The sequence below is a fragment of the Rissa tridactyla genome, chromosome 4 (assembly GCF_028500815.1).
Source record: "Rissa tridactyla isolate bRisTri1 chromosome 4, bRisTri1.patW.cur.20221130, whole genome shotgun sequence".
Taxonomy (NCBI): Eukaryota; Metazoa; Chordata; class Aves; order Charadriiformes; family Laridae; genus Rissa; species Rissa tridactyla.
Window position 1 is genome coordinate 71,727,044 of NC_071469.1, and position 14,652 is coordinate 71,741,695.

Below are 14,652 nucleotides of genomic sequence, written 5' to 3' on the forward strand. Positions count from 1 at the left end.
AGAGGGTCAAGATGTCTCTGTGAGCCGAGGGGCAGCCCGGGACAGCAGCTCGGTGAGAGGGCGCCGCGGGGCGTTCACTCCGAAGCCTAACGATGTGCAAGAAGCCTCTTCCAGGGCGGCCGGTTGTGGCTCTGGCTGGGCTGGGCCGGGTGAGGCCGGGCCCGGAGGGACGGAGGAGCAGCCCAGGGTGGCGGTGGGGACGGGGGCGGGGCCTGGAGGGGCGTGGTCGGGGCGGGGACGGGGCGGGCGGGGCCGCGCGGCTCCAGGGCTCGCAGCGACGCGGAGCCGGAGGCCGGAGCGGCGGCAGGGTAAGGCTGCTGGGGGGACACGACACATGGCGGGGGACAGGCTGTGCGGGGCGGGTGTGATACAGGACGGGGCTTGGCCGAGGTTCGGGGTGACAAGTGTCAGGGGAGCCCAGCCGGGGGGTGACAAGCCATCCCGGTGGCACCCGGACAGGAGTCGGGAGCTGGTGATGTTGGGAGCCTTTGGCACCCGGGGCCGAAACGCCCCATGGCCGAGCTGGCCTGGGCGGGCAGGAGGACGTTAACGCTGAAGCCTAGTGATGGCCAGCGGCCGGGGCTATATTGCTGCCCAGGCGGGCAGGCCGGGAGGAAGGAGGGGCAGGGCGAGAGGTGATGGAGCCCCGTGGGTGAGGTCCAGCATGGGTGTCCCCTGGGACACAGGTTGGCGGGGGGGGGGACCACCAGTGCGTGCCGGCCTGGCAGGGGTTAATGCCGGACTGTTCCACTCGGATGGTTCAGGCAGCGAAGGGAGGAGGTAGAGGAGGAGGAGGAGGAGGATGTCACCTGTCGATCTGTCATTTCTCTTTTCCAGCCAGGATGGGGGACGCCGCTAGCACCAAGCTGGGCCGGCGGTGAGGCAAGGGGGAGTAGGGAGGAAGAGGATGGAGAGGGGGGGGCGAAGGTGAAGGTGGGCCCCCCCCTCCCAAAATATCCCCCACCCCATCGGGCCATCACCATGGCGACGAATTTTAACGACATCATCAAGCAAGGCTACGTGAGGATGAAGAGCAAGAAGCTGGGGGTGAGTGTGGGGGGGTGTCTTTTGGAATTGGGGTGGGAGGGTGTCACCCGTGGATCTGGGGCTCCGGTCGGCTCTCAGGCAACCAGCGCCCCTTGGTTTGGGGTTGAATAAGCAGCATTTTGGGGGCTGCAGCGATGCCGGGAGGGCGGGGGGGGGGGGGGGCCGCAGACCACTTGTTGGTACCCAAATCATCCAGCAGCCCCAGGGGGACGGATCCTGCACCGGGTGCCCCCCTCCCCTCCCGACCCCCCGTGCCTCAGTTTCCCTCCACACCCAGTTTTGGCACGGGGGGGATGCCCCACGCTGGTGGGGGGAGGGGGGGGGCGGCTTCTGGGTACAAATTAGGGGGGTGCTGGAGTGCAGCACCCATGGGTGGGGGTGGAGGGGTCAGGGGGTTTTGGTCGCCCGCCTTCTTCGGCTCGGAGCCGGCAGCAACGAGCATGCTGGGTAATTTCACGCTAATTAGGGAGAACAAAGAGGGAGCGGGCTTGGGGGGGGGACGGACGCGCTTGGGGACCGGTGGCCCCGCCACCCCTGGAGGCAGGGGCTGCGGGAGAAATACGGGGAGATTCCGGGATGGGGGTCCCCTTGGGAGCCTTGCCCTCCCTCTTCGTTAATTAAGCTCTGTAATTAGCGTCAGTGGGGCGGAGGGATGATGGCAGCCCCGGGGTTGTCCCAGTCCCCAGCATCCCCTCCTGCCCCCAGCAGCGGGGCATCGGCAGGGCCGGGGGGGGTCCTGGGGAAGGGGATGGGGACATGGTGGGGACGGGGACCACCACCTGCTGTGTCCGGCAGATCTACCGGCGGTGCTGGCTGGTCTTCCGGAAATCCTCCAGCAAAGGGCCCCAGCGCCTGGAGAAGTACCCGGATGAGAAGTCGGCATGCCTGCGTGGGTGCCCCAAGGTGAGGGGGTGCGGGGGGGGTGTGTGTGTTTGCTGGGGTGCTGCACGCTAGCAGAGCCCCATGCCGGAGCGGGTGCCTCCGTGCCTCAACTTACCGGTCCGGAGCTGGGTGGCTGTCGCCCGGTGCGTCGTGGTGGGTGCAGCCGGCTCTGGGCGCCACAGGGGCCAGGTTTGGGTGCAGCAGGGGAGAAGATGTGGGTGCCGTGGTGGTCGGGTTAGGGGCGCAGCAGGGGACTGGTGGGGTCTGGAGACGGCGGTGCCCAATGTCGGGGTGCTGCGGGGTCGGGGTTTGGGTGCGGCAGTGGCCAGGTGTGGGAGCAGCAGGGGTGTGGGGGTCTTGCAGCAGCTGGGGTTTGGGCGCAGCAGGGGACGGGCTCTGGGTGCAGCAGCAGGGGCCGGGCTCTGGGTGCAGCAGCCCAGCTCTGGGTGCCGCGGCAGCCAGGTCTAGGTGCCGCAGCCGGGGGCTGGGTGCAGTGACATCCCCCCCCCGCCCCCCGCCACCACCACCTCCTCACAGGTGACTGAGATCAGCAACGTCAAGTGCATCACCCGGCTGCCCAAGGAGACCAAGAGACAGGCCGTGGCCATCGTTTTCACCGACGACTCTGCCCGGACCTTCACCTGCGATTCGGGTATGGGGCAGCGCCTGGGGGGCCGGGCTGAGGGGTGCCGGGTGGGGCCCCCCAGTTTGGCCAGGGTCGCCCAGGGGCTGTTGTGGTGCGTTGCAGAGCTGGAGGCGGAGGAGTGGTACAAGACGCTGTCGGTGGAGTGCCTGAGCACCCGCCTGAACGACATCAGCCTGGGGGAGCCCGACCTGCTGGCGCCCGGCGTGCAGTGCGAGCAGACGGGTGAGCGTGGCGGCGGGGCGCTCGCTCGGGGCTCAGCCTTGCTACGCGCACACCCCCCCACCCCCCCGAATTTTTTTTTTTTTAATTTCCCCCCCACTTCTCCAGACCGGTTCAACGTGTTCCTCCTCCCCTGCCCCAACCTGGACATTTACGGCGAGTGCAAGCTGCAGATCACCCACGAAAACATCTACCTCTGGGACACGCACAACCCCCGGGTGAAGCTGGTCTCCTGGCCCCTCTGCTCCCTGCGCCGCTACGGGCGCGATGCCACCCGCTTCACCTTCGAGGCCGGACGGTGAGATGTCACCCTCGCTGGGACGGGGACCACCCTTGGGTGCACTGGGAGGTGGCACTGCTGCCATCACCCCCCGGGCAGGCATGACACTGGGTTGATGGCCATGAGCCTGCACGGGGTGCCCCACGGAAGGGGAGGTTTGGGGCTGGTGCTGGCTGCTCAGCACCGTGGAGGGGACATGGGGACAGCACTTCAAGTGTGGGAAGCTGGGCCAGTTGCCACCTTGCAGGCGGGGAGGATTTTTTACCATCCCTCAGCTTGGGGACCCCAGTGACACTCTGTGCCCTGTCCCTGCAGGATGTGTGACGCGGGGGAAGGTCTCTACACCTTCCAGACGCAGGAGGGCGAGCAGATCTACCAGCGCGTGCACAGCGCCACGTTGGCCATCGCCGAGCAGCACAAGAGGGTCCTGCTGGAGATGGAGAAGAACGTCAGGGTGAGCTCCAGCTCGCTCCAGGGACACAAGCTGGGGGGTGGCTCGGGGTGCCCCATGTCACCCTCACTCCCTTCTCGTCCTCCGCAGCTTCTGAACAAGGGTACCGAGCACTTCTCCTACCCCTGCACCCCCACCACCATGCTGCCCCGCAGCGCCTACTGGCATCACATCACTGGCTCCCAGAACATGGCCGAGTCCTCCAGCTACGCCGGTGAGTGTCCCCGTCCCCCACTGAGGAACCGCCGCTCCTCCAGCCCCCGGGGCATTCCCCACAGCACAAGCCCACCCTCTGCTTCGTCCCCAGGGGAGGCGTACGCGGGCGCCCAGGCCAGCTCGGACACCGACCTCCTCAACAGGTTCATCTTGCTGAAGCCAAAGTCCTCCAAAAGCGAGAAGCCTGAAAGCAGGGAGCCCACATCGTCCCCGTGAGCTGGCAGGGGGGGGACTGTGGCGGGGGTCCCCTTTTTCTTCCCCGAGGGGTGACAAGGACGCAGGCAGCTGCCCCTCCAAGTCCCCAGGGAGACCGAGCTGGGGCATTGTCTGTGTGAAGACCTTGGGGGAGCAGGCACCGACTCGCGCCTTGGCCTGGCGTTACAGGAGGCAACAGCTGGCTCTGCCTCGACTGACTTGAAATATATATTGAATATCCGTATCATAAAAGATTTTTCCTTCTCACATGAACGCAAACTTCGTGGCCGCTGAAGAGCTCTCAGGCGGGGATGCTCAGAGGTTTTTGACTCTTGGGGATCCAGCTGGGAGGTGGAGAAGAGGGGAGGGGCAGGGGGGCATCAAGAAATTCGGTGTGTTTTCTGCAAGGGGGAAGGCTGGAGCATCACCCCGCTGCGGAGCCGGAGGGGCGCTGGAGGATGCGTGGGCTGAAGGTGCGGGGTCCCAGCATCTCGCCCCGCCCCCAAGAAGAGTGGGGTTCTCCTGGGGACACCCTGCCGCCCCTGAGCTGATTTTTGCACTTCTCGAAGCTATTGAAACACTCGCTGTAGAATTGAGACGTCTCAGGAGAAACTGGTTTTCCTTCCAGGGAGGGTGGGCTGGCAGCAGCCTCCCCGGCTTCGCTCCTCCAACCCGCAGTCACTCCCTGGGCTGTGCCCCCCTCTCCCCCCGAGATTATCTGGCGCTGGGCAACCCAGGGACCAGTTTTGGCCAGTAGCATCTGTCCCTCAAAGGGCAGCTCTGTGGATATAAAGAGTCCCTGGGTGGAGAAGCCCGGGCCGTCGGGGGGAAGCGCTGCGTTCCTCCATGCATTCCCACCGTCTTCGCTCCCCCCTTGCCCACCGGTGCGGCTGGGCCAAAGCCCTCGCCCGAGGGAAGAGCTGGGCTTCATGTGCTGAACTCAAAAGCAATTGGATTTTTTTTCTAATTCTCCTATTTATTGACCTCCTTTAGAAGGGCTATCTTTTTATTGCCGTGCAAACCTTGGTGTTTCTTTGGAGTCTTCTTTCGGGCTGGGTTGGGTGGTCAGTGGTTTTATTTCCGCCCTTGAAGCTCCAGGTCCGTGCTTTGGGGAGGGGGAGTGTCGTGACGTGGGAACCTGTGGTCTGTAAATACTGTGTCTTGGGTTGGTGTAGCTTGTGGCTGAGGCTGGGGAGCTGCTGGGGGGGACCGGCGGGATGGAGAAGGGCTGCTCCCCGCAGCATGGCCGGGTGCGGAGGGGCTCGTGGGCACCCCAACACCGCGTGGCAGCACGTCCTCCCCCGGGTGAGAGGTGTAACCTGCTCTCTTTTCCTGGCTACACACCTCATCTGGAAAAGATTTAACATTTATTACCAAAAAAGTTTGGGTTTTGGTTTTTTTAAGGAGTTGCTCAATGAATAAACAACCCTTATCCACCCTTCCTGTTTGTCTGTTCCATCCAAACGCGCTCGCGAAGTGCAAGCGAGAGTAGCGCCTGCCAGAGAGAAAAATGCTGATGGAGGGAGGTTTCCTAAGGCTCCTGGCAGCATGCTTGGCTCAAAGCTTTGTTCTGCCTCCAGCCACGGACAGGACATTTCAAGTGAAGCCCTAAAACCACTGGGGAGGGGAGAAGGGTGGAGCAAGTTGCCACCCTCCATCAAACGAGCCCAAGTGAAATGGGACGCCAGCACCCCGCTGTCACCCCGCAGCTCTGGGGACGTGCCAGGGCAGTGGTGGCTCCAAATCCCCGGGCGAAGGAGTTTCAAACCGCACTATCTCCCAGCTCTTCCAGAATTGTGCCAGTTCGGTTCTCCACACCTCGACGACCTGGCAGAGCGCTGGCCTCAAGGCGTGACAGCCACACCAGGCGGGGCAGTGCTCCCTCCAGGGACGGGGACAGCTCTTGGGGAGCCGTGTCACGGCAAGGACACCGAAGCAGCAGCAGCTCTTCCCTGGCGCGGAAGGCAGCGCTCACTCAGGCTGCTCTCTCCGGCTCAGAGTGAGCACCCGTCCCCTCTCCTTGAGCCATTCCCATGCCCCACATCCACGCTGGAACGAGCAGAGAGGCACACACACCTTTTCCTTCCTCCCAGCCACCGGGATAAGGAAGAGGCAGATCTCTCCAGGAAAAGTGTCACCTAGAAGCTCATCCCAAGTCCTGCTGGACGCTGACAGAGCGGAAGGGAAGGGGGACCCGGGCAATTGCTGCAGCCCTTCAGCTGCTGCCACAGTGGTCACAGCTCCAGCCCAGCACATAACCCACCCTGGGGCTGCGGGCACACTGGAAGCTGTCAGCCAGGGGTTATTAATGACAGACTCCCCCCGACGCCCCAGCTCTTAACGTAAAGATTATATAGTGCATGGGTAGAGTCTGCTCCAAAGGAGTCTTTAAATACAGCTAAGCCTGCCCGGCCCATCTGGGCTCCCCTGCAGCACTGCCTTCTGCAGCATCTCGCTTCCCAGCCCAGCCTCAAACAGCTGCTTTAAACATAGCGTCGGATCGGTAAATGATGGGCTACCTGCTGGAGGGGGTTCTGGTCTCCTTAGGAGATAATGTCAAGAGCAGCAATCAGCAGTAGAGCGCAATGCTCCCTCCAAAGCCTATCTCATTACGGTAATGTCTACTGGAGGGAAGTAAATGATGTGACATCTCCTCCTGCAGCCCCGGACGAGCTTTCAGGGATGACAGAACACGGAGGGGTAAGGCTTTATTCAGCGCAGTAAGGAACGGACATGCAAATAAGGTAGGGTTGTGTAACTGAGGTACATGCTTCCCAATCCCGAATGCCACGTGGCCAGGATCCAAAACGCTGGCCTAAAACTCTGGGATCGCTTAGAGACAAAGCCTGTCCCAGCAAAGCCGCTCACCAATTCCCTTCCTGCTTTACACTACACACCTCGATGGCTTTCCCTGGGAAGGGAAGCCAGGGAAGAGGTGTCACTGACCAGCAGAGCCGGGCCAGGAATGGCAGAGGGAGTTGGGGAGGCAAAAGTTTCGGCCCAGGGTGCTGCCAGGGAGAGGTAGGAACCCTCTGCATCACTCACGCCTGAGCACTCTCTCGCAAGGGACCACCTCAGTTTATAGTGAGGACGTCGCTCTGAATCTCGTGGCTCAGCTGCGTCTGGAGGTCGCTCAGTTTCTTCTTCAGGCCAGACAGCGCAGAGAGAACGATGGTCTCTGGGCGCAGAGAACCGCAGGACTCCACGTTGTAATAAAACCTGAGGTTACAAGTCAGTGGGGTAAGTCACCACCTGCCCTGCAAGGAGGTGCAAAACCAGGGAGCACCCACAGGAAGCAGGGAGCTGTGTAGGGAATCCCAGCCACCGGCATCACTCACCTCCCAACTGGGCAACCGCGAGCACTGCCCCTCTACAACCATCCCACCAACACTCGTGACTCCGCAGGCTGCGAGAGCACTTCTGAGCTTTTTCTCTGTTCAGCACTGCGAGGTGTGAGCCAGCACAGAGCCCCGTACCAGGAGTTAGACTGGCCGTAGGCACTTCTGCAGTGCAAATAACCCGGGAGAAAGGGCACCAGCAATTGGAGCATGAGAGACCCACATGGGTGAATAAATACCCTAAGCCATTTTCCCCTGCAGGCCTCACGCTTCACCGCGTGCTACACTGCCCTGCTTGATAACACCAACTCAGGAGAGCTGTCTAGTACCTCCCAGAGGGGAAAACCTGCCAGGCCTGGGCATATCACCAGTTAATGCCAACTTCTGCCCTGCTTTTCGGGGAACACCAACTCCCTGCGCTGGCAAACTTCAGCGCAGAGTAGATACTCTTGTATTAATGAAAGCCAAAGAGATGCACCCAGATCACAGAACCATAGAATAATAGAATGGTTCAGGTCGGAAGGGACCTTAAAGATCACGTAGTTCCAATCCCCCTGCCATGGGGGGTTCCGACACCCCATTTTCCAGCTGTGGCAGCGCATTCAGCTTCCTACCTCTCTGGCTTCCCGTTGGGGTCATAGGGAGCCTGAGCATCCTCCTCGTCAATCTCAGAGTACTCACTCTTGGGCCTGGAATCAGAGAGCATGGAAGGTTAGCACAGAAGTCCTGCTCCAGCCCGGCTCCATGGAGCCCAGGCACTCTGCGGCACTGTTTGGCCCCAGAGAGCGAGCACTGGGGCTCACGTCCAGCAGGCAAAGGAGCAGTCATCAAATATTGTCACAGAGGAAAAGCTCAGTCCCACATTGCCCTTTCTAGCTCCTCATTAATGCCACAGTCACCCAGCAGCGCTGGAGGAAGGGGATCAGCCCCACCCTGCCCAAACTCAGCAAGCCTGGTGCCGGGCACTGTGGCTCCATCCACCTACACTGCCACAATATGGCACAATCAGTGAAGGGATGCTGATGGCCAAAGGGACTGTGTTTATGGAGCCTGGATGCTGTTTATGGAGCAAAGGACCTTGTGTTATGTTTTCTTTCTACTTTTCACTGGGCCAGGAAAACACTGGAGCACTCCAGCACTCAGTCCATGCAGCACAGCTGAGATGAGAAGGCCCAGTCAGCTCGTGCCCAGCAGGAAAAAATCTCCTGTACTGCAGACACCAGCATTAGCAAGCTCCATCCTGATCTCCGGCACCTCCACTCCTCTACACACATTGCTACCAAAATCACTGCAATACCCGTGCATCAGCCAGGCCAGCATCTTTCCACCCATTGCATCCCTTGGCTTATAAAGCATCATACCAGAGAGACTGTTTGGAAGCACTTAATCCATATAAAAAACCCAAAGCCTTGAGCTGTCTGAGAAGCCAGCACAGAAAATCCTGTGCCCACCAAGGTCTCCTGCTGGCCTTCCTCTGCCCCAGCAATGTCAAGAGAGGCTGGTCTTAGCACCCTATCATCAGCTGCCTTCAATAAAACTGCACTTCTCAAACAGATCCTCTGTCTGTACCAAACCGGCGAGAGAGATAAAGCGTTACTGGAGCTGGGTCTTCACGTTACTTGCAAAACCACCCACGACCAAAACCAGGGCTTTTTGGTTTCCACCACCATGACAGCTGCTTTGAGAGTCCAGCTGCATGCCAGTGCTCTGCCAACAGCCTCAAAAAGCAACCAGCATGTCAAGCCAAACCAAAAATAATAGCTAGCCTTGGATAGCAGAGGCCTTTGTCTCTGCGTTGTCTTCACAGGGAATCAAATGAACTTGGAAATCCAGACAGATCATTAGGAAACAGGCAGCTCCAATGGCAATCTTTCTTTGGGACTTTTTCCAACTTTTACATGTGTTTTGTCAAGAACTTCTCAAAAACTGTTTCCAGGTACCCAGCCGCTTGTATAACACACCAGGTTCCTGAAGACACAGCCAACTCTGCCACCGAACAAAAGAATCCCCATTAGTAGCTGCCTTGGGCCACCCAGCCAGGGAAGTGCCTCATTGCCAAGGTACGTGTGCTCAGCCACGCTGCTGGGGCTGTTCTCTGTGACCCCGACATCTCCAAAAGCCCGGCCTCTCCAAAATTCACACCGTGACATTCCCCAACCAAAAAAGAAGGCAAACCCAATGATACCTCATCCTGCCTGGCATCTGTATGTCCAACTCAAAGCAGTATTCTAGGTCTGTCACTTCATCAATGTCAAAGACTTACTATCTAGCATTACAGAAATTAAACGAGAGAATTTTTACAGCACCAAAATGAAGCCTAAAATGATTTCAAATCCTGATCTGAAATTCCGCTTTACAGAGACATTCTTCCTTCTTAAGAATCCAAATCTATCACCCAGACAATCAACTGAACTTTGGGGCAATTTATCTGCCACAAATCATTTAGAAACTTCAAAACTATCCAGTTCCACTCCCAGAACTGCCAGTGACAAAGAACGGGCCAGCACATCAACTCTTGTGACATGCTCCTGACCACGAAGCTGCTGAGCAGCATCCTCCTTGGCTCTGCACCACCTCACCACAACCGGCCTCTCACGGACTTTCCCCCTAACAGCTTGGGCTGTAACTGGCAGTTCCCGAAGTCCGGCTTCAGCCCACGTGTACAGATCATCAACACTAAGGAAAATGCCCATTTCCAGATTTCTGGCACTACCAGCCAGCCTGGTTCCTACTGGAGATCCCAGAGCACCGCCCTGGCGAACTGCTGAAGGAGCCGAACACCAGGCACATTGCGTTCTCACCCAGACTGACTGAACCGGACCCAGGAACGCACCCTACAGAGCCCATCAAAGCCAAGCAGGGTTCACTCCTTCCATTCGTAAAACAGGGCTGGGATGGCTGCAGGCAGATCCCAGCCTATTTCATACATGTTATGGATTCACCTACATCTCCACCCTCGGCGACAAAAAGCTTCTCAAGTCTCCTGAGTACAAACCTAGCTCCACAGCATCCCTGTGACAGCTCCTGAGCAGAAGGCCCCTGGCAGTCCAGCTGATGTGTGAAATCTAGGCTAACTGCACCTCCGGGAAGCTTCTTTACTGAGAGCTAACTTAGTAAGGCCATGCTCTGTGATGGGTTCAAGCACCCAGGGTCAAAGCAGACAGTGTGGAGGTACAACAGCCCGCTACCTGCCTGCTACTGCTTGCTGCCATTTGCAGAGTCAAATTTGGCAGCGTGGGGCCTGGCGGCGGCAGGAGGAAAACCCGCTGAGCCCCTTCTGCCACTCGGCCTCCTCTCCAGCTGTAGCTCTGCTCAGGCTTCTGTTCCCTCTTGCTCAACCCTGACTTCTGTGGTCCCTGCACCAAATCCTGCTCCTGTACCGAGATCTTACCAACCCTGAGCGCAGCTCTGGCTGCTGCCCTGCTGATACAGCGGCATATCCACCGCCCCCTCTAGTCCCTGCTGTCAGCCTGCCTTGACTAAAGCACCTGGTTCCTCGCTGTGCTGCTGGCTCCAGCATGCTCGATGGCAGTATGTCTGCTAGGTGGTCACTGGGATGCAGAGCAAGGAGTAGTTCAGGTGTCCGCTCATGGAAAAGCGTGCTAAGTAAAGTCCTCGCCCTGGCCAAAGCAGGGCAGCAGCTTTCCAAAAGCAAAATCATGTCACTTTTAGATGAGACACAGCATACTACTGGTGCAGAATGGTATGTCAGAGCACAGGAAAGGTCCAGAGAGGAAAAACCTGCTGCCAAAGCTCACGTTCCAGGAGTGAGACGTATGGGTGAAATGAGAGCCACACATTGGGCTCCCTCAAACTAACAGGGCTTCAAAATCAGCCTTGCAACCTAAACTTACGCTCTTTGCTCTCAGTCACCGCTTCCCCCTTGCGTGCATCTACTCCTTCCTCAGACCTTACCCTGACCTACACACCACTTGTGCAGGGAAGAAAAAACCAGGAACGAATGGTGGGAAAGAACATGAAAGCGTGCGAGGTAAAACAGCAGTGACAGTACGTGAGGAGAAGACAAGAGGCAGCCACAAACCAGTTCACCTCAAACACAGCTGCAACCAAGGGACTGGCCTTGGTGCCCTAATGCAGGAGCAGAGTCTGTGCAAGGGGAAGTGACAGGCACGCTCATGATCACTCACCGACCCAAATTATCCCCAGGGCCGAAACGTAGCTGCCTGCTGGAAAATCTGTTCCAGTGCCTCCAGACAGACATTAGGACTTACCACTCCTCTGGTTTGGGGTACACAGTGTGCCTCAGCGCATTGTCCGGGTCGTACTCAAAAGCTACGCCTGCTGTGGGGTTCCACTTGGCGTGCTCCTTGCCAAAGCCCTTCTTGGCATAGGCTCGCAGTCTCAGCTCCTGGCCCTTCCGCAGCTTCACAATGAGGATGTCTGCGGAAAAGCACACGCCCGTTTGAGAAGGCTGCGGAGGAGAAATGGGCGTGCAGGATCACACAAGGCCAAAGGCAGGAATTTTTACTGCCCAGGAAGATATCTCCAGAAACCAGGGCTTGCTTGGATTATTACAGGGCTCGTCGGTGTCCCCAGAGTAGCTAGGAAACACCATGCTAAGTAAAAAGGAGGTGCACATATGCCCAGAGGCACAGCTCAGGCCCCCAGGCAATGGTAGACAGCACAGCATTTTGCATCTTTGCTGTCTCTAAGCTCTCAAAAGGAAAGAGAAGCACCCTCTGACACAGGACTTTAGTTCTGGGGATAACCTTTAAGTGGTATTAAGACAAAATGCTAACCCCACTGATGCAGCATCTCCCAACTGCCAGCTTTACAGCTGCCTTATGGTTACACAGATAGTAAAAGAAGAATGAGTTCAAACAGCCTGAGAGAAAAATTTATTTCCTCCTCCGGCTCTTAGTGCCAGTGAAACGCTGCTTACCATCCTGCTCCACATAGTCATTAGGGTCGTTGTCTCTGCTCCGAGATGTTACCTGCAGAAGAACAAGTGAATTAACGGCCAGATCAGCTTTTTTTCCCACACGAAGTATCAGTTGCCTACAAAAACTAGAGACCGCAGAGAGCCACTCCAGAGTGACTTATGGCAACAAATCCAGCCCACCCTATTTCATGGAAATCGGGACAATCTAGGCAGCTGTGGCTAGGTATTTGATATCCCACTCCACCAGCCCGCTTGCCTCCCGACCTGCTCTCCCCCACCAGACGGAGAGCGCTCCAGCCCAGCGCCGCTGCATGGTTCTGTGACACAGCCCAGAGTCAGTCCCATTACTGCTGGCAGGTGACACACAGCACTCGCAGCACCTCAGCCAAAGCAAGTAAGAGACAGAGGACTACAACTAGACTTTAACCAGGCAGACACTGTCACCAGTCACCAGAAGCAGCCCCCAGGTTATGGTGACATCCAGATGTGGCCTCAATAGCATTTTAAAACATTCTCCATTAACTTCCTTTGCATCTGTTCTGCTTTGGCTCCACTAACCCTACCCAAGGCAAGCGAGCAAGAGCTGTTTGGCAGCAGTGTCCTGGTCCGGGATCCTCACACCTTGCCATGCTGAGTGCCAAGAACCAGAAAACCAGAGGCCTCTGGGTTGCTGCCAAGCCTTTGAAGAGGCTGACCTTGCCTGAGCCCCAGCAGCAAGCGGGGAGAAGGCAGCAGAACACAAGCACACGTGTTCCAAGTCTTTGAGGCAAGATGGAGGGACAATACTAAAGCCTCCCAAGTGTTTGAGATGAGGGGTGCAGGATGAGGCTTTATCAAGGCCATACTGCTTTGACATGCCATCAGACAGCAACTGAAGGAAAACAAGGTGAATAAGAGGCAGGCACTGGCACACGCTGCTGTTTCTGCAGGTATTCCTGCTTTGCTCTCCCACTATATTTTAAGTGGGACTTTAGTGGGACTAAGTGCTCGAAGGCCTTGTTTTGTCCACATCCCATGTGATTTGAACAGGAGCGCAGAGAGGGGACTCGCTGAAAAGCAGAGAGATCGCACTGACCGGTATGACCCGGGGGTTGTTAGAGATGAGATCACGGGATGTAACGTGACGAGTCTGGTCTTCATTGCACCGGACGTCAAGCGTGAACTCCACAGAGCACTCTGGACAGAACTCATCACACGTGCAGTCCTGGGACAGACATGGGTCAAGACCTTTATGCCAAATTTCTCCCAGCAAGAAATCAGTGGCACTTCCCATCAGACCAGACACCCACCACCATCAAAATAAGCACCTACAATATTTTGCTTGACTCACTCTGGAATACTGCATCTTATCCACAATGTCATCGCTGGTGAGCGGGATGAGACCTGTGGGAAGAAGGAAATCGGGGGAATGTCTGAGTAAGACCATGGGAGCACTGACCCTCCTACCAAGACAGATGGACGAGCAGCAGCCTCCTGACAAAGGTGTTTCAGTGTCTCCAGACTGATTTCGCCCACAACCTCTGCCTCGCTGCACGTCTCCATCTTCCTCCCCATGCCCAGCACTCACCCAGTCTGTGTGCAATGAATTCGTCATGGAGCACGGAGGAGTTGGCGTCTATCTGGACCCAGTCGATGGCTGCAGAGAGAGGAGAAAATCACAAGCTGAGAAATATTTCTGTGGGGAAAAGCTGAGCAGCTCGTGAGGGCACAGAAAACATTATGGAGACCACAGCGAAGCTGAGACAACATCTGGGAATACATAATAAAAGCTAAAGAGGGGTGAGGTGAGGCGATGGGGGGAAAATGGAGGGGCACCGATGAGGGTAGCGGGGACCGGGGGACCGTGACCATAGGCAAGTGAAAGGCAGTACAGTACCTATGATGGGCACTTCTGCGATGAACACTCTACGAATGGAATTTGCCACCCTGAGGGAGAGAAACACCCGCGGTGAGGCGTGAGGGAGCCTCGCGCCGCCCTGGCCTACGCGCAGAGACACTGTCTGGGGCCGAGGCCCGGCCGGTGCTTCGGAGGCCCTGACGGGGGCCGGCGGCAGGAGGTCGCGACCCGAGGCGGGGGATCCCCGCTTCCCGCCTCCCCCGGCCGACTGCACCGCCTGTGGGGCGGGCAGGGCCTGTGGGGCGGCCCCCGCGGCCTACCGCGGCCTGCTCCATCCCGGGGCCCGCCCGCCCGCCGCGCCGCGCCACCGCCCCCGCTCACGCCAGGTCCGTGTTCTCGATGATGAACTTGACGTTCTCGTCCGTCAGCTCGGTGATGCGCACGGTGGGCTGGTTGGCGTACGGCATGGCCGCCCCGCGCCGCCCCGCTCCCAGCCGCCGCCGCCGCCGCCGCCGCCGCCGCCGCCGCCGCCGCCGCCGCCGCCCGCCCCTGGCTCCCCCTGGCGGCCGCCGCCGCCCACCGGAGGCCCCGCCCGCTCCGGTCCGTCCCGCCCCGCCCCGCTCCCCCCACTGCGCCGC

General features: G+C 58.5%; 2 protein-coding genes across 3 annotated transcripts; one reads left to right on the forward strand and one right to left on the reverse strand.

The window, feature by feature from the left end:
* The first annotated feature begins 258 nt into the window (after positions 1-258).
* On the forward strand, positions 259-5,367 carry DOK4 (docking protein 4). Its single transcript, XM_054199991.1, has 9 exons — positions 259-308; positions 838-1,047; positions 1,843-1,950; positions 2,467-2,581; positions 2,678-2,797; positions 2,903-3,092; positions 3,390-3,528; positions 3,616-3,739; positions 3,833-5,367. Exons 2-9 carry the CDS (start codon positions 982-984, stop codon positions 3,955-3,957), a joined length of 987 nt encoding a protein of 328 aa, XP_054055966.1. The 5' UTR covers positions 259-308; positions 838-981; the 3' UTR covers positions 3,958-5,367.
* A 1,264-nt stretch (positions 5,368-6,631) lies between these two features.
* On the reverse strand, positions 6,632-14,534 carry POLR2C (RNA polymerase II subunit C). Of its 2 annotated transcripts, XM_054199992.1 has the most exons (9): positions 14,396-14,534; positions 14,054-14,103; positions 13,745-13,813; positions 13,508-13,560; positions 13,253-13,381; positions 12,178-12,229; positions 11,507-11,675; positions 7,889-7,963; positions 6,632-7,155 (listed from the first exon to the last, which is right to left on the reverse strand). In XM_054199992.1, exons 1-9 carry the CDS (start codon positions 14,479-14,481, stop codon positions 7,011-7,013), a joined length of 828 nt encoding a protein of 275 aa, XP_054055967.1. In that variant the 5' UTR covers positions 14,482-14,534; the 3' UTR covers positions 6,632-7,010. The 2 variants fall into 2 exon arrangements, with proteins under 2 accessions (XP_054055967.1, XP_054055968.1); XM_054199993.1 differs by lacking the exon at positions 7,889-7,963.
* Positions 14,535-14,652: the final 118 nt, after the last annotated feature.